Source organism: Garra rufa, chromosome 5 (genome assembly GCF_049309525.1).
Source record: "Garra rufa chromosome 5, GarRuf1.0, whole genome shotgun sequence".
Classification (NCBI taxonomy): Eukaryota; Metazoa; Chordata; class Actinopteri; order Cypriniformes; family Cyprinidae; genus Garra; species Garra rufa.
Window position 1 is genome coordinate 52,975,973 of NC_133365.1, and position 20,248 is coordinate 52,996,220.

Consider the following 20,248-nt stretch of genomic DNA (forward strand, 5'->3'; position numbering starts at 1 on the left):
ATTAAACAAGAATTTTGAAATTGACTTTATCCAGTGTTTAGGCTTTTGTACTTCAAATGTATGCAAATTAGCACAATTTCATTAAACAATGCCTCATTTGCATATTAAAACCTAACATTTTAGAAAACTTAATAAATAAAATGTTTGCAATGATCAACATAAATCATCCGAGCAAATAAGGTGATAACTATTAGTTAATTAACTTTTCTGTTTTCCAAATCAGTTTTTTTAATGATCTTAGGAAATATTCAAATATTTTGAGATACTGGATTTTTGACTTTCATAAGCTGAGAGCTCTAATCATCAAAATGAAAACAAAAAATTTGAAAATGTTTTACTTTACATGTACATATGAAAGTTTCAGTTTTTGAAAAAAAGAACGTTTTCAGGATATTCTAATTTTTTGAGATGTACTTATATTTATTGAATATATGTCAAATGTGTTTGGCCAGAATATGTAGATGTGTCACTCATCAACTAAATCAATTACACATGAGGTGGTCTACCAAGTTACATTCTTAAATATAGTGGTTTTTGCAGTGATGCCATAGAAGAACCATTTTCAGTTCCCCAAAGAATAAGAACCTTTTTCCACTAAAGTCATTAAAGACATTAAAAAATAAAAGTTCTTCTTTGGCATTGATGGTTCCATGAAGAACCTTTATTTTTTAAGAGTGTAACTGATAGGGTGAAAATGCAAACAAACCATAGTGCCCTGGAGTGAAAAAAAGAAACCGAAAACACTGACAAAGCAGTTTCAATTAGTCATTTAGCTGATGCATTTATCCTAAATAACGCGCAATACACTTGTTCCAGGTCCCTCATCTGAGGTTAAGCCCTTTATACAGTGAAGCTGCTGTAGCCTACATATTCCTTGTTAAGAGGAACTGAAATTGCTGATATACACTCTACAAAAATACCCTATCACATGGTCATTCAAGAGGAGTTGTTTTAAAGGCACTGTTAATTAAGGAGGTGTTTTGGATCCTGACTAGAAAGCAAGTAGCTCTGTTGTTCTCATGATGTTATATAAGAAAAGTGATAGTTCTGAAGAAATCTTGAATGTGGACATGGAATATGAACAGAAGATGACATTTCGCAAAGGTTTGCTAGATTTACGATACAAAACTGTATTTATACAGATTGAAACTGTGTTTTTTTTTTTATTAGATTAGATTAGATTAGATTAGATTCAACTTTATTGTCATTACACATGTACAAGTACAAGGCAACGATATTATATGAGAGAAAGAGTGCAAAAAAGATTTTTGTATTGGTTCCCAGTACAAACATTTAAACATTTGTAAATCAAATACATTTACTTCAGAAGCAAAATGACATAAGTCTTGTTTTCTGAAAAAATGCATGAAAATGATCTGACTTTGAAACAAGACAAAATATTAAGTTTATTTCTCTTACCCCATTGGAAGACTTTTTTCTTGGTTTAAGCATAAACTGGCTTTATTTTGATAATTTTATTTTAGAAAACAAGACTTAATATCTTAAGTAATTTTGCTTCTAAACTAAATGCATCTTGATTTTAAAATGTTAGATATTTGTACTGGAAAACAAGACAAAAATACTGATGAAGAAAATCATCTTTGCAGTGAAATGTCTGATAATACTTTATATTATATAATGCTTAACAATGTAATGAACATTGCAGTAATTATTAAAAGACTTTATTTATTCATATTCGAATGTATATGAACTATTGATTTGTACATAATGCTTATTCTAGACTAATGTGTGTTTTAATAATGTAAAGTCAATTTATTTGTATAGTGCTTTTCACAATACAAATTATTTTAAAGCTAAAGTAGCCTACTTAAACCGACTATGACAAAGGGATAAACAACTTAAGATAGATGAGGAAGAATGTTTGTGAGGAAGCTGACTCATCAAGCAGGTATATATTTAATTAAATTTCAATAATAGTCCTGTTAATAAATTGCTATTATTTATTGTGTCATTTATTAAGGTAATAATTCACTGTAAATGTACTAATACAATTGTAAGCTGTGTTTATCCTACAAGAGCAGAACAGATGCATGCATGAAGCAAAATTTGTCTTAAAACATTCCTGATTATATTGCATATCAGTATATTACTTTAAAGGCTGATGCAATTTTGTCACAAACCAATTGTTACCAATGCATCAGAAATCTAATATTCCAGTGAAAGACTTGTACATTTCTCATGGTGTGTTACTTTTTGCAGATCGTTGTAGCAAACAAACTGGCATCCTTGTGATTCTAGGAGTCTGCATGATAATTTTCATGATCATGACTTTCATCATCTGTGAGTGGATTAAACAGCATTCTTTATGTGTTATGCTATAAAAGCATTTTAGAAAGTGAGCTGTAATGCAAAAAGTATACATACTGCCTTTAAATTATGCTGATCAGAAAAAAAAACTGTTTTTGCTCAAAGTTTCGCATCAACAAAAAAAGTTCTCAATGCTGGAGAGCTGGATGAACAGTCATGGTTCCAATCTAACTTCAGTCAAACCAGGTGAGAACAGTTCATGCGAAAATAAAAATGAGCTGAAAACGTACTCATCCTAAGTCCATCCATGATGTAGATGAGTTAGTTTCTTCATCAGATTTGTAGAAATGTAGCATTGCATCACTTGCTCACCAACGGATCCTTTGCAAGTGAATGGGTGCCGTCAGAATAAGAGTCCAAACCGCTGATTAAAAACATCACAATGATTCACAAGTAATCCACACCACTCTAAACTGTCTATTAACATTTTGTGAAGCCAAAAGCTTTGTGTTTGTAAGAAACAAATCCATCATTAAAACATTTTCAACTTCAAACAGTTGCTTCCAGCTTAAAAACAAGTCTATTATTCAAAATAATGGATTACTATGAGTTTTTTATCAGCTATTTGGACTCTCATTCTGACGGCACCCATTCACTGCAGAGGATAAAATTACACATTTCAGCAAATCTAGAGAAGAAACAAACTCATCTATATCTTGGATGGGCTGAGGATGATTTTGTCAACAAATTACTATTTCATTAAACATTTCCTTTTTTTTTTCAAGCCCTACTTATATGTGAACCTGGACCACAAAACCAGTCATAAGGTTACATTTTACCAAACTGAGGTGTATATATCATATGAAAGCTGAATAAATAAGCTTTCTATTGATGTATGGTTTGTTAGTATAGGACAATATTTGGCCGAGATACAACTATTTGGAAATCTGGAATCTGAGGGTGCAAAAAAATCAAAATACTGAGAAAAACACCTTTAAAGTTCTTCAAATTAAGTTCTTAATAATGCATATTACTAATAAAAAAATACATTTTGATATATTTATAGTAGGAATTTTACAAAAAATCTTCATGGAACATGATCTTTACTTAATTTCCTAACGATTTTTGGCATTAAAAAAAATCAATAATTTTGACCCATACAATGTATTTTTGGCTATTGCTACAAATATACCCCAGCGACTTAAGACTGGTTTTGTGGTCCAGGGTCACATATTTCAGATGAACGTTATTAGTGTATCCATGTTTCCTCCTTAAATTCTAAAAAAAAATTATTCTGATTATGTCTCTATCACTCTATGTACATAAAAAGTGCAAGAAGAGTTTAAAATTGAGACCCTGATGACCAATCTTGCCTCTTCATTGAGTTCAATTATGTCCAAACAAGAGGAAAACCTACAAAAGCTGGGTGAGATTTCACATTTGTGTTATGTACTTTCAAATCTTCTGAAAGCAACGAATGAATAATATCTGTCTAAACAAATTGAATCTTTTTGTTTTCACAGAGCGCCAGGATGTGTCACACACTGAAGTGAAGAATTTGATGGTTGGATTGAGTTCTGCATTATCAACGCTGACATCCAAACTAAACGAAGCAGGTCTGCAAAATCTTTTCGTTCATCGCTCAAAATAGACAATTTTAAGATCAAGAACATATATCTTATTCATTGTTTAATAATCTAATATATATATTTTCCCCTTCACAGTTGGTAACCAGGACCAGAAACAGACTGAAACTAAAAAATTATTAGACAGTTTGAGCTCATCGGTTACTTCTTTACAGTCTGATCAACAAAATAAGCAGCGCGATATTGGTAAGAAAGAAACCTAAAATTATTTCTGAACCCAGGAAACTCAAGGAAATTAATATAAATTAAGTCATAAAGATATCTATAGTGAACATCCTAGTGAAAAGTAATAGATTAAAAATGCATTTATTTTATACTAAGTATAGTTCAAGTCTATTAACAAATTTACTGGTTTAAAAATTGTAATTAAAATTTATTCAGAGTACTACTTGTGCACAATGCATATTTCTTAATATTAAGCCTAAAATGTGTTTTAATGTCTTTAAATGCAAAATATTTAAAGCATACCTACAGTAGACTTGAAATAGTTTCACTTTAGCAGAATTAAATATACTTAAGTATGTCTTTAGTTGGAATTCAGCCCTTTTGCACAGTTAAAGTGCATTAAGAACAAAAATTAGTTGTTCAAATTTAGCAGACTTTAAATATATCAGTGTACTAAAAGTACAACTGCAGGGTATTTTTATGAAATACAAAATATGTAAATATATTTGTAGTATACTTAGCATTACTTACCATTAGTATGGATGCATGAAAGCTAAATCCTAAATTGGGCCAAATTAAAATTTTATTAGAGACATTTGAACATATTTCCAAGGAATTTCAATTTCTAAAAGGAATGATAAAAATGTGAAAAATATTAATATTTACGTTCAGAGAAGTGCAAAAACTATGAAAGGAATTTGTTAACATTTTACAATAAGATTTTTTTTTTTTTTTACATTAGTCATCTACATGAACTACATGAACATGAACAACTACAGCAAATCAACATTTACTAATGCATCTTTAAGATCAAAAATCTGTTAACGTTAGTTAATGTACTGTCAACCAACAATAATATGAAAAGGTAAACAAAGACTTTACATATATATATAAATATTATTAGTTTATATTGGTTAATGCAACTAATGTGAAAACATTAGACCTTATTGTAAAGTTTTAGGAACACAGAATGCAAAATTGTTATAAGGAGATGTTGATTATACTTGAATACATTTATATGTTTATACATAGGGTCAAAGACGTTAAGATGTCCATAGAAAGCACATTAAATGTAGGTACTAAGTACTAAGTGTCTACTTTTAAGGTTTGTGTAGAATAAAATGACAATATGTAGTTGAAATAATGTTACATTGTCATTCAACGTTACACAATATTTATGAAAAAATTCAAACAACATGTTTATTCTAATATATAACATTTTACTTACTGACAAATGGGCAAAACCTAAAATAGTGGCAAATTTTAAAAACGTAGAATTACAACTAATTAGTATTCGGGGTGAAAGTAATTTGTCTTTTGATATTTCATAAATTGATTTTTGTTGTAAATATGCCTGACAAGACATTACAATTTTAATGGGTAGCTTCTGTAAATTAGGACAAAATGGAGAAAATGTATATTCATTTTTTTTTTTTCAAAAAAAAAAAAAAAAAAAACTAAAAACTAAAATGCAATTAAATTAAACAGATACTTTTAAATATTTTTTGGGAAAAACAGCAACAATTTAAAGCAGAATTACAATAGTTTTTTATGCATAAACCCTTTTTCGTCTCTGACCCATGTTTTTTTTTTAAATGATCAATAATCAAAACCTTACTGCTCAGCACACAGTGATCTTGATTATACTTGAATACATTTATATGTTTATATATGGGTCAAAGACGTTAAGATGTCCATTGAAAGCACATTAAATGTAGGTACTAAGTACTAAGTGTCTACTTTTAAGGTTTGTGTAGAATAAAATGACAATATTTGGTTGAAATAATGTTACATTATCATTCAACGTAACACAATATTTATGCAAAAATTCAAACAACATGTTTATTCTAATATATAAAATTTTACTTACTGACAAATGGGCAAAACCTAAAATAGTGGCAAATTTTAAAAATGTAGAATTACAACTAATTAGTATTCGGGGTGAAAGTAATTTGTCTTTTAATATTTCATAAATTGATTTTTGTTGTAAATATGCCTGACAAGACGTTACAATGAATGACATTTTAATGGGTATCTTCTGTAAATTATGAGAAAATGTATATTCATTTTTTTCAAAAAAAAAAAAACTAAAAAAAAAAAAAAACTAAAATGCAATTAAATTAAACAGAAAACTAATAAAAAATAAAAATATATTTTTTTGGAAAAACAGCAACAATTGAAAGCAGAATTACAATTGTTTTTATGCTTAAACCCTTTTTCGTCTTTGACCCATGTTTTTTTTTAATTCTCAATAATCAAAACCTTACTGCTCAGCACACAGTGATCTTGCTGACAAACTGTATTTATATCTTTCGTTTCATGTTAAAGAGTCTCTGTCGAGCTCATTGAGTGACCTGAAGAGTTCAGTTTCAGATCTCACTTCTTCTGTCGGATCTATTTCTTCTCAACTATTAGTCACCAGTGAGTAGACCTTGCATTACATGTGCAATACTGCACTCGATTCAATGACTGTCCAGTAAATGCAAAGTCTTCCTACACACTTCTTGTTCACAGAGCAGGATGTGTTGCAAACTGACATAAAGAGTTTGTTGAAGAATTTAAGTTCAGCAGTGTCAGCGCTGACAGTGCAGCTGAATGACGCAGGTGTGTATATCGTTTAATACTGTCATAAATATTATTACTTGTGTATTTTTATATAATAAAAAAAAATTTCTCCCAGTTACAAAGCAGGACCAGAAACAGACTGAAACAGAAAAATCACTGGAAAGTTTGAAGTCATCTGTGCAGTCTGATCAACAAAACAAACAACGTGACTTTGGTAAAAACATTAAAACTATTAAGAAATTCCAAAAAACATTAATACACAGAAATGTGCACAGAATAAGAGATTTTCATATACAGTATCTCACAAAAGTGAGTACACCTCTCACATTTCAGCAATCATTTTAGTATATCTTCTCAAGGGACAATACTATAGAAATGAAACTTGGATATGTTTTAGAGTAGTCAATGTGCAGCTTGTCCTTTGACAATAACTCAACATACAGCCATTAATGTCAAAATAGCTGCCAACAAAAGTGAGTACACCCTACGTGATCACACCTAGCCACATGTCCTGTTCATCATGTTTATGTTTTTGTCTGCTTGACAGGACCATATATATCTTGTATTAGAGCAGTTAAAATTAGGTGCTTTAAGTACAATTCTCTCATACTGAACACTAGATGTTCAACATGGCATCTCATGGCAAAGAACTCTCTGAGGATTTGAGAATCAGAATTGTTGCCTTCCACAAAGATGGTCAAGGCTATTAGAGGTTCTGTTACACCCTGAAACTGAGGTACACTACAGTGGTCAGGGTCATCCAGAAGTTTTTCCTAGATGGGTTCCATTCGGAACAGGCCTTGGGTCGATCAACGAAGTTGCCAGCATTGCTTTAAAGGTTGCAGAAGTAGAAGGTCAGCTTGTCAGTGCTCAGATCATACGCCGCACACAGCAACAAGTTGGTTTGCATAGGTGTCGTCCCAGAAGGAAGCTTCATCTGAAGCTGGCTCACAAGAAAGCCCGCAAACAGTTTGCTGAAGACAACCAATCCAAGAGCATGAACAACTGGAACCATGTCCTGTGGTCTGATGAGACTATAAGATAAACTTGTTTGGTTCAGATGGTGTCCAGCATATGTGGCGATGCCCTGGTAAGGAGTACAAGGAAATTGTGTTTTGCCTACAGTCAAGCATTGTGCTGGTAGCATCATGGTCTGGGGCTGCATGAGTGCTGCTGGTTCTATGGAGCTGCAGTTCATTGAGGGAAACATGGATTTCACTTTGTACTGCACATTCTGAAGCAGAACATGATGCCTACCCTCCAGAAACTAGGCCAAACGGCAGTTTTCCAACATGATAACAATCCCAAACACACCACCAACATGACAACTGCCTTGCTGAGGAAGCTGAAAGTGAAGGTGATGGGGTGGTCAAGTATGTCTCCAGACCTGAACCCTATTACACCCCATAACACTTTTGTTGCCAGCTGTTTTGACAATAATGGCTGTATGTTGAGTAATTTTCAGGGGCCAATAAATCTATACTGCCATACAAGCTGCACATTGACTACTCTAAAATATATCCAAGTTTCATTTCTATAGTATTGTCCCTTGAGAAGATATACTAAAATGGTTTCTGAAATGTGAGGGGTGTACTCACTTTTGTGACATACTGTAATTGTTTAATGCACTTCTATAATTGCTCTTAGTGAAAAACAAATCACTATAAACTCCTATGCGCAGAGTAACCTTGTTGATACAGTGTACTGTATAATTTATGGCTTGTGTCTTGTGTTAAAGAGTCTCTGTCAAGCTCACTGAAGGACCTGAAGAGTTCAGTTTCAGATCTCACGTCATCTGTCGCAACTCTTTCTTCTCAACTATCAGTAACTAGTGAGTAGGCCTTATATCACATGTGCAATGTCGTACTTCAAAACGAAAGTACTTAGTCAATTTCAGAAGACATGTTTCAATATTTGAATGAAGTGAAACAAGTCTTAAAACAATAGTTTACTCAAAAATGAAACTATCTATTAAAAATGTGATCACTCAGGCCAATCCGAAATGTAGATGTGTTTGTTTGTTCATTAGATTTGGAGAAATGTCGCATTACATCACTTGCTCACCAATGGATTTTTTGCAGTGAATAGGTGCAAAGTAATGTTAATTCAATGCAAAGATCTGTGTAGTGTTTCAATGATTTATTAGTGTTTCAAGTGATGTAATGCTAATTCATCTACATCTTGGATGACCTGAGGATGAGCACATTTTCAGCAAATTTTTGGGTGAACTATTCCTTTAAAATGGGTCATAGTAAAAGCATTATACAAAGCTACTACATTCTACTATGATCTAAACATCTGCCAACTCACTTCTTCAACAGAGCAACAGCAGGATGTAAAAAGCTTGATGAACAGTTTGAATTTGACGGTCTCAGCTTTGACATCTACACTAAATGATGCAGGTGTGGAAATATTAATATTATTTTCACATTATTCATATTATCTGTGTATTAAAGGACATAATTTGTTTAACTGCATCCTTTTTTTTACTCCCAGTTAAAAAGCAGGACCAGAAACAGACGGAAACAGAAAGATCACTGGACAGTTTGAAGTCGTCTGTAAAGTCTGATCAACAAAACAAACAGCGTGACTTGGGTGAGACAAAAACATTAAATCATACAGCAAATATTCATAAAAGCATGAATGCATATGTTTGTATGTTACTATAGATTTGCATTATAGAATTCAATATGTTAACCATAAGGTCCCGTTAGTTAATGATAGTTAATGCAAAAATACATCTGTTAATTTGTTAGTTTGCTAGCTCTGGTTTCTTAATATTAAACGATACAAGGTTTGATATTAACTAGATAAAAAGTTTGTTAGCAAACTTTAAGTTGGCTTGAGAAAGCCTAGCCAGTAAGTTTTAAGTAGTTTTAAAAGCTTTTAGTTTAAAGAAAGTTTAAAGGTTTTCAGTTTGAAATAGTTTTAGTTTGATTGATAAAGTTTGAAGATAGATAGGCTAGATAGATATAAATAGTTTGAAAATAGAAAGATTTATAGATATAAATAGTTAGAAGATATAGTTTGAATGTGAATAGATAGATATGAGGTTACTAGGGTACCCAGGGTGGTAGCACGATTAGCTAGTTGCTAGCATGATTTTAGTAAGACTAGCAAGTCGCTAGCATGATTTTAGCATGACTAGCAAGTCGCTAGCATGATTTACCATGATTAGCAAGTCGCTAGCATGATTTTAGCATGACTAGCAAGTCGCTAGCATGATTCTAGCATGACTAGCAAGTCGCTAGCATGATTTTAGCATGACTAGCAAGTCGCTAGCATGATTTTAGCAAGACTAGCATGTCGCTAGCATGGTTTAAGCAAGACTAGCAAGTCGTTAGCATGATTGTAGTATGACTAGCAAGTCGATAGCATGATTTTTAGCATGATTGTAGTATGACTAGCAAGTAGCTAGCATAATTTTAGCACAACTAGCAAGTCGCTAGCATGATTTTAGCATTATTTTAGCATGACAAGCATGGTTTTAGCTAAACTAGCAAGTCGTTAGCATGATTGTAGTATGACTAGCAAGTCGCTAGCATGATTTTTAGCATGACTAGCAAGTCACTAGCATGATTTTAACATGACAAGCAAGTCGCTAGCATGATTTTAGCACGACTAGCAAGTCGCTAGCATGATTTTAGCACGACTAGCAAGTCGCTAGCATGATTTTAGCATTATTTTAGCATGACTAGCAAGTTGCTAGCATGATTTTAGCATTATTTTAACATGACTAGCAAGTCGCTAGCATTATTTTAGCAATACTAGCAAGTCCCTAACATGATTTTAACATGACTAGCAAGTCACTATTTAGTATTTATTTAACAGTAGTAAATATTGACATTAACATTGCTTAAGATGTATTTTAATGCTTAGTTCATGCTAAATATGCATGCAAATGATACCTTATTGGAAAGTAATGCTTACAGCTATAATATTATTATAATATAATATTTACAGCTATTTTGTCTTGTTTTAAAGAGTCTCTGAAGAGCTCATTGAATGACCTGAAGAGCTCAGTGTCAGATCTTACGTCTTCTGTCGCATCTCTTTCCTCAAAACAACAAACCTCTGGTGAGTTACATTTAGCTAATCAGCTTTGAATGATTTTAAAGGAGTTTGTAAATGAGATATTAATTTAATACAACAGTAACATAAACAAGAAGTTAATATTAAGTGACTTACATTGACTGACTATAACACTGTTCACTGATTTTGCTCTATTTCATCGTCAAAAATTGTCTAAAACAAGTGTTTCGTTTATGAACGAACGTGCGTTTTTAAACTAATCTAGTAAATCAATGATTCATTTCCCACTCATAAAGACAGTCACTTGCTTTAATCCTGAATCAAATGTTCAAACAAATCAAATAAATGATATGATTAAGTAATTAAATCAGTGTCTTGTCGCCACCTGCTGGCAAATATAGTTTCATTTTTAAAGTATCTTTTCAGTTATTTAAATAATTTTATATTTCTGTATTCGAAGTTTTATTTTTAAAACATTAATCTCAACATGAATTTATGATTTTGTATGGCACTCATGCCACTTCTAAGCCTCATTAAACATGAAAATACACCTACAAGCCACTTTTGTGTTCTTCTGTGCCACCTCTGTAGTACAAATAAATTTAGTTAATACTGATTTAACTTGGTAACGTATTCTTATTCTGCTTGTTCTTATTCTGTTGTGTTTAGATATTTTAAAAAGCTTAAAAAATTACATTTTAAAATAATTTGACATAAAAGATGACATCCTTTTAATGAAGTTAGAAAAATGCCCCTATAAATCACTTTAAAAAGTCAAATATCACCTCATAATGGGCTCATTTTTTACCAGATTTTTGTATTTTTGATTAGAAGGTGCTCCTAAAATTTTGACTGTGCTTTTTAAATTTTTTAAGATAAGAAAAGTAAGCGTAGAGCCCTGGTTACTCATTATTGATGGAACAGCACTCTAAAGTGTAACCCAATATAGAACTGAATATTGCAATTATTGAATTTTTATTGCAAAGAAATTTAAATATATTATACTGTCACGCATGGCTGGCAGTACAAAGCGCATGAGGAGTAGAACAGAAACAAATGCGGGCTAATCAAAAACCATTGAAACGAAGTAGAGGAGAAAACGGGAACCAATACCCAAACAGGCTCTAATCCTGACGTACTTAATTTTTTGATATTATTGCAATTAAGTTTATTGAAAAAAGTATGTCTTTAAAATATAAAGACATGATTTCAGTAACATAAAAAAATCACAAATCCTACAAAGAGATGTCACTGACGGAGTGCAGGGATATTAGAGTTAAGTTTGAAATCACCCTTTACATTGAATTAACTGTACTGAATTTAAATTCGCAGGACACTGACTGCAAGTTTACCAAAGTCTGATGTGTTTTCTTGTTGTGTTCAATCAGAGGAAAGAGTCATGAATGCCCTGAAACAGCTGAAAACTAATACGAGTGCCAAAACAGAAGGTATTTAACACTCATTTAAATGATTAAATGTGCCTTTACTTACTTTAACTTAAAAACATTTTAGTTCATTTGTAAGCAGTTTTGGGGAAAGATACTTTTAAAAGTAGTGCATTACAATATTTGAGTTACTCCCTAAAAAGTAACTAGTTACGTTACTTAGTTACTTTTTATGGAAAGTAATGTTACGTTACTTTTTAAATCTGGGCAGGGCTTGCTGGTTTGTTTTTAATATAAAAAGTTATATTTTTGGCAAATGTAAAAGCATTTTCACACCAAAAGCCTCAGGCTTAGAGAGAAGAAAATTCAAGTAGACCGCAGAAGAAAAAATGTTAACTCTTCAGCAATAAAAAAAAAAAAATGGAAAAGAAATGTTTTATTATCTTGAGTCACTTTTGCTTATTAGTATGGACGAATTGGATCATCGAAGGTTGGCAGCAAAGACATCAGTTAATAAAATGGGATTAAACACATAAAGGATATTTCTGTTATTTAACATTTAATTATTGCAGGTTTGCGTTGAATTTCACTGTTTTACTCATTTTGAAGAATATTGTATCTGTTTTTTTAGTAAATGAGATGAATTAATGCATGTTCACATTTATTCTAGATCTAAAGTAACATTTTCACAATTTCTCTCAACATGAGAACAGGAGAGCTTTTAATCAATAAATGGGGAAAAAAAGTAACTGACGTTACTTATTTGAAAAAGTTACTTTGATATTTTCTTGTAAAAAGTAAAAAGTAATGCATTCTTGGAAAAAGTAACTTGCGTTACTTGTAATGCATTACCTCCAACAATGTTTGTAAGTATAAAAAAAACGGCTGTCATTTTTTTTTAGTTCATTTAAATAATATTATACTGACTTGCATCTAATATACATTAAAAAGTAATGTTAAAATTGGTTAACTTATGCTTTTCCTTTACTTTAACTCAACAAAATATATTGTTACTGATCAATTTTTACAGTGTATTTTATCCTCTCTTTCATACCTTTTATATTTTGCATCTTTTCTCTCTTGCCGCCACAGATGTCTTCGTGCCCAACTGCAAATCCGGCTGGATTTCATACGAAAGGAGCTGTTTCTTGTTCTCTAGTGATCAACTCAGCTGGTCTGAGGCACGAGATAACTGCAAAGCGCAGGGTGCTTTACTCCTGAAAATACAAGAGGATGACAAGGAGTGGGTGTGTAAAATTCATTCACTTAACATACTATTTTATGTTCATATTTGTCCCTCCTTCTCATTTCCAGTTTTCCCCCTAGGCCTTTCTGAACCATCATACCATACCCAAATCCTACTGGGTGGGTCTTACAGATCAGACCACAGGCCAGTGGAGATGGGCAGATGAAACTCCTTACGTGATGAAGAAAGAGTGAGCTGATTTATTATAAACCATCATACGCTTTCTCCCTAAACCAAGCAAGCATGATTAACAACAACTCACAATTCTGAGCAAACATGCACTATAATATTTTACCTTTAAATAATATACATTCACAAAGGCTGCATTTATTTAATTAACAAAACAGTCAAAACAGTAATAATGTAAAATAATATTACAATTGTTATAGATATATTAAAATGTAATTTATTCCTGTGATTCAAAGCTGAATTTTCAGCATCATTACTCCAGTCTTGTCACATGATCCTTCAGAAATCATTCTAATATGCTGGTTTGCTGCTCAAGACATATTTGTGATTATTATCAATGCTGAAAATAGTTTATATATTTGTGGAAGCTATTAAAAATGATAGGGAAGCTAAGATTAAAAATAGTAATATTAATACTTTTATTCAGCAAGGATGCATCAAATTGGTCAAAATGAACCCTAAAGACATTTATAATGTAACAAAAGATTTCTATTTGTAAATGCTGTTCTTTTTACCTGAAATCCGGAAAAAGATCTGCACATTAGAATGACTTCTAAAGGATCATGTGACACTGAAAACTGGAGTAATGATGCTGAAAATATAGCTTTACATCACAGCGATAAATTACAATTTAACATTAATTACAATAACAAGCGGCTCATTTAAACTGTAATAATATTTCATAATATTGCTCTTTTTTTACAAAGCAATATCTATTATTCCACACTTTTGACCACTTTTTAATTAAAATTTTAGTTTAAGTTTTTGTCAGTTTTGTTTTTGTCATATATAAAATAAGAAAAAATAAATTTAGTTTATATATTTATCAGTTTTAGTTATTTTAGTGCTTAAACTTGAATTTAAAATTCTAACATTTCGTTTATTTCAGTTAATGTAACAATTTTAGTTGAAAATTCATTATGCCAACCCCTGTAAGTTACTATTTAGTGTATTAGTTTTTATTTTTAGATTTTTAATTTAAATTTTTTTTTTTTTGGTTTTATTTAGTCTCTTTAGTTTTTAAAATTTTTTATTTGTAATTTTAGTTTTAGTTGTATAAACCTTTTAAAATGAAACTAAATTAAAATGCACTGCCTCAGCAAGTAACTTTTACTTAAGATTTTCCACATTTTAAATTTTTGAAGAAAAGAGGAAATTTCAGCTTTGATCACAGCAATAAATTCCACAATAAAAAAAATATAAAATTATATTTATAAAATTAAAAAACTGTTAAAATTATAAAAAATATTTCGAAATATTACTGTTTTTACTGATTTTATCAAATAAATTCAGACTTGGTGAGCTAAAAAGAAAAAATGTGTATTTATTCCTCCAAAAGGAATGTACAAATTTTGGCCTTAAGATGGCGCCACATTTACATCTTTATCCTAACCATATATAATGCTCACATAATTTTCAGTTTCCATTTCACAGCATGCTTTCTTTAATATTTGGCATTTTTTCTTAATTATTGCTCACTGCATTTATTAGTAGGAAAGGGATTACATATTTCAGATTTTGGGTGGTTTTGGGATTAAATGCATAACATTAAATGAACATTACGTCAGAAGGGTTGCCAAAAAGGTGCATTAAATGCACAGAAATGTAATATTATACTATTTGCTGGTAACGTTTCAGACGCTGGGATCCTGGTCAGCCGGATGACTGGACAAAACATGGTCTGGGAGACGAAGGAGAAGACTGTGGACAGATAACATTTACTGGGAAACTGAATGACAACCACTGCTCTGTCAAAATGAGATTTATTTGCAGAGTGCAATTCTGAAACTCAGATGTCTGTGATAAAGTGTGGTCAAAATGACAAGGTTCAAATATCTTTTAGTACTTTGAAGAGTGGTTTTACACTATTACACAGTGGTATTACACTATGCAAGACTCTTCAAATCCTCTTTTGCCTTTTTCTTGGGTTTATTTTTATACAAATAAAAAAATGTTCAGTAGCTTCAAGTAGTTGTCTGCTTTCTGTCTCTTTCTAGAGTCCACTGGAGGGATACTATGACGGTTCTCAGCATTTATATTAGAGGTCAAGAAATATGGGATTTATCACCAAACCTAAATATACATTCATACAGTTCCTGATAAATTCCTTGTGGGAAAATAAAAATACAAATATTTAAGTATCATTAATGTAGTAATATTAGAGTGTATAGTATAAGAATATGTAAGTAATGTGTACATTTTTCTAATAATTTGTTTCAGTTCATATTTATTTTAAGTAGGATTGCAAAAAAGTTAAACATTTTTAGAAAATTTCCTAAGCTTTTCAAAAATTTTGAAAATGTACCGTGATTTTTTGGAAGCTATCCGAAACGTTCTGAAAATTGTCTGTTATTTGTAACCTTAAATTCAAGTAAGAAAATGTTTTATAAATTTTGACAAAAATGTCAGATAGAACCTTATAATTCGATCGGCGATATGCCTGTTTAGTTTCTATTATTTTTTATTTCAGTTTTAGTTATTTCAATACCTAAATTTCAAGTTTAAATTTGAGATGTTTAATTACAGTTAACGTAGTTTATTTCAGTAAGTGTAACAATTTTAGCTTAGAAAATATATCATGTCAAACCATGAAAAGCAGTAAACCCTATTAACAAATATTTCTTATTGTTTTATTATTTTTTGATTTTTCATTTTAACTTTTATATTTGACTTTTAGCCATTTTGTGTTTTGTTGGTTTTATTGTATTTCTTTTAAATAAGTTTGTATATTTTTTATTTTCAATTGAGTTATTTTAAGTTTTAGTTGAATTAATTTTAAAAATTAAACTAAATTAAAAATGTGTTGCCTTAGCAGGTAACCAAAACATTTGCTGAAGATTTTCCATTTTTTAAGTTGAGATTTTTTTTTTTTTAATTAAATGTAAAATATTTTTTGGTGGGAAAATTCTTGTTGTCAAATCCTACAAAGTTGTTTTAAACCTTTATACTGTTCAAATATGATATTTAAATGAGCAAAACTTTATTTATGACAAGCTGATGCTACATTTAACTTCATAATTATACTGAAGTGAATGTGCATTTTCACTTAAATACCATTTCAAATAAATCTAACTATAATCTTTTATTTTGAGTGGTTACCCTAATTCTGCTAATAGCCCGAAAGAGCAGCATCAAGAAGCTTGTCTGTTATGTATGTCCCTGTCCCACGCCTCCCAGCTAATCATTATAGCTCTTGAACAATCATTACACCACCAACACTACTTACTCTCGTAATCTAGGTTTGCTTTCACACCGCTGGATCTCTCTGAAGCAGCATGGCGAAGGAAGAGGAGGCTGACAGACCCACATGGAACAGGCAGATAGAGTTCACTCTGGCTGGGATCGGCTGCGCCGTGGGCCTGGGGAATATCTGGAGGTTCCCGTACCTGTGCTACAGGAGCGGTGGAGGTAAGACACAGAGCGGTTTACTAATGTTCCTCATCACTTATAAAAAATACCATATTTTTTTTCTCTAAACATCTTAAACTACCTTTAAACTGTTCACTGTTTTTGTCTAGGGACCGGCCAACTAGTGGCCAAAACTTATTTAAAACCAGCACAACTGAGAAGAATCTGGTTTAACCCTCTGGTTGTGTTTGGATTCCTGTCACAAACAACTGCTTATAAATCTCTCATTATTCTATATTATCACCTAATATTGGATTCATTCTTTTTGTCAACTTGTTTTCTTTCATTTAGGACTGGTTTTGTGTTTCTATTATTTTGTACAAAACTGCAAAAACTCACACTTGTGTGTTCCCGGTCATAAATGACCGGACTCCAAACAATTGCTTATCAAACTTTCATTTTGCTATATTATCATCAAATATTGGATTCAATCTTTTTGTCAACTTGTTTTCTTTCATTTAGGACTGGTTTTGTGTTTCTATTTGCATCTGATTAATCGTAGGCCTCATTTATCCGAAAGTAGGTACCTCGTTTTTTGAGTGAAAAAACAAACAAACATTTTTTTATGAATAGTTTTCACAATATTAAACAAAAAAATTCGAAGGGGTTTGCACTGTTTCTCACACTAGTGTGCTTAAATGTTTAATCAGGAGGTTTGCTTTTAAATGCTTTTATTTTGTACAAAATTGCAAAAAGTCACACTTGTGTGTTCCCGGGTCAAAAATGACCGGACTCCAAACAATTGCTCATAAATCTTTCATTTTGCTATATTATCATCAAATATTGGATTCATTCTTTTTGTCAACTTGTTTTCTTTCATTTAGGACTGGTTTTGTGTTTCTATTTGCATCTGATTAATCGTAGGCCTAATTTATCCGAACGTAGGCACCTCGTTTTTTGAGTGAAAAAACAAACAAACATTTTTTTATGAATAGTTTTCACAATATTAAACAAAAAAATTCGAAGGGGTTTGCACTGTTTCTCACACTAGTGTGCTTTAATGTTTAATCAGGAGGTTTGCTTTTAAATGCTTTTATTTTGTACAAAATTGCAAAAAGTCACACTTGTGTGTTCCCGGGTCAAAAATGACCGGACTCCAAACAATTGCTCATAAATCTTTTATTTTGCTATATTAGCATCAAATATTGGATTCAATATTTTTGTCAACTTGTTTTCTTTCATTTAGGACTGGTTTTGTGTTTCTATTTGCATCTGATTAATCGTAGGCCCTTATTTATCCGAAAGTAGGCACCTCGTTTTTTGAGTGAAAAAACAAACAAACATTTTTTTATGAATAGTTTTCACAATATTAAGCAAAAAATTCGAAGGGGTTTGCACTGTTTCTCACACTAGTGTGCTTTAATGTTTAATCAGGAGGTTTGCTTTTAAATGCTTTTATTTTGTACAAAATTGCAAAAAGTCACACTTGTGTGTTCCCGGGTCAAAAATGACCGGACTCCAAACAATTGCTTATAAATCTTTCATTTTGCTATATTATCATCAAATATTGGATTCAATCTTTTTGTCAACTTGTTTTCTTTCATTTAGGACTGGTTTTGTGTTTCTATTTGCATCTGATTAATCGTAGGCCTCATTTATCCGAAAGTAGGCACCTCGTTTTTTTGAGTGAAAAAACAAACAAACATTTTTTTATGAATAGTTTTCACAATATTAAGCAAAAAATTCGAAGGGGTTTGCACTGTTTCTCACACTAGTGTGCTTTAATGTTTAATCAGGAGGTTTGCTTTTAAATGCTTTTATTTTGTACAAAATTGCAAAAAGTCACACTTGTGTGTTCCCGGGTCAAAAATGACCGGACTCCAAACAATTGCTTATAAATCTTTTATTTCGCTATATTAGCATCAAATATTGGATTCAATCTTTTTGTCACTTGTTTTCTCTCATTTAGGACTGGTTTTGTGTTTCTATTTGCATCTGAGTAATCATAGGCCTCATTTATCTAAAAGTAGGCACCTAATTTTTTGAGTGAAAAAAGCATTTTTTATGAGTAATTTTCACAATATTAGATAAAAATTATGCAAATTTGCTCTGTTTATCACACTAGTGTGCTTTAATGTTTAATCAGGAAGTTAAATGCTTTTATTTAGTATCAAATTGCACAAATTCAACTTGTCAAAAATGGCCAGCCATTGAAAATGAATTGGAAAGAATGAAAGTAAAAGAAATAACTAGTGTTCAGGAGCATGATGTTCTTGCTATTTTTTTTTTTTTTTTTTTATAATTTTTCGTTTAATTTTGTTAAAATATTTTTTTTCACTCAAAAAACAATGTACCTAGTACCTACTCTCAGATAAATGAGGCCTATGACTGATCAGATGCAAGTAGAAACACAAAATCAGTCCTAAATGAAAGAAATCAAGATGACAAAAAGATTGAATCCAATATTTGGTGATAATATAGCATAATGAGAGATTTACAAGCAATTGTTTGGAGTCCACAAACAAGGTGAAATAAAATCCACAAAAAAACACAATTTTCTAAAAAAAAAATGATGATGTACTTATACCCTGTGCGAACAGAGTCTGGAAGTTTGAGTCCAATGCGAAAATGTTAACAAGTATTTTCTGGAAAAAGAAATTTGACCCCAACAAAACCAGAGGGTTAAAGATGTGCACAACTTTTATTGGACCTTTGGTGTCAAAACTGACATTATGAAGCATTGCATATGAAAATCCTAACAATGACAGCAGAGTTTGTTATCTTCTGTTAATTAACAATTCCACTTTTATCTTTCAGACTGTAAAAGTCAGAAATAGCGAGTGCCAGTAGATGAATAAGTTTATCTGTAACTGTAACGTTGTGTAAGATCAACCATGACTCTGCAGTCCAACTCAGATCACCCTTGACATGTTTATACTGCTATAATGTTTATGTGTAACTATTACGTTATCCAAATGCATGTGGAAAACAAAGAGAGTAGATCAAGAGATGGTCACAGATCAGAATTATAAATATATTTTCAAACTTACATTTCTAAATCCAGGATATATTTTTATATATTTGTATTTATAGTTATAACTATACATTCAGATTTGCATCTATACAGTCAAATCACAATTTCCATTTAAATACTGAGAACTATATTTATTTAGATTTTTGTTTTTGTTTCAATATTTATTTATTCATAGATATAACTACATATTTATATTCCTATTTACATTTATATATTTACAATTTACATTTATATTTTGAGAATTGTAACTTTATATTTAGGTTTACATTCATATATTTAGTTATAACTATATATTTCATTTAAAGTTTTTAAATTAATGATTTACATTTACATAAATAAAATATTATAAAATCTACTATAAAATCAGATT

General features: G+C 31.1%; 2 protein-coding genes across 2 annotated transcripts in view; both read left to right on the plus strand.

The window, feature by feature from the left end:
* The first annotated feature begins 1,002 nt into the window (after nt 1-1,002).
* On the plus strand, nt 1,003-15,464 carry asgr1c.1 (asialoglycoprotein receptor 1c, tandem duplicate 1). The gene is made up of 17 exons (XM_073839731.1): nt 1,003-1,104; nt 2,221-2,301; nt 2,434-2,514; nt 3,599-3,694; nt 3,792-3,884; nt 3,993-4,100; nt 6,408-6,500; nt 6,594-6,683; nt 6,760-6,858; nt 8,383-8,475; nt 8,966-9,046; nt 9,141-9,239; nt 10,629-10,721; nt 12,065-12,124; nt 13,154-13,308; nt 13,388-13,497; nt 15,135-15,464. Exons 1-17 carry the CDS (start codon nt 1,020-1,022, stop codon nt 15,280-15,282), a joined length of 1,665 nt encoding a protein of 554 aa, XP_073695832.1. The 5' UTR covers nt 1,003-1,019; the 3' UTR covers nt 15,283-15,464.
* A 1,292-nt stretch (nt 15,465-16,756) lies between these two features.
* The window catches only part of LOC141334599 (sodium- and chloride-dependent GABA transporter ine), an 18,072-nt gene continuing 14,580 nt past the window's right edge, over nt 16,757-20,248 (plus strand). Inside the window, exon 1 of the mRNA XM_073839730.1 lies at nt 16,757-16,904. Coding sequence (XP_073695831.1) covers nt 16,772-16,904 — 133 coding nt within the window. The 5' untranslated portion in view covers nt 16,757-16,771. The remainder of the gene's footprint in view (nt 16,905-20,248) is intronic.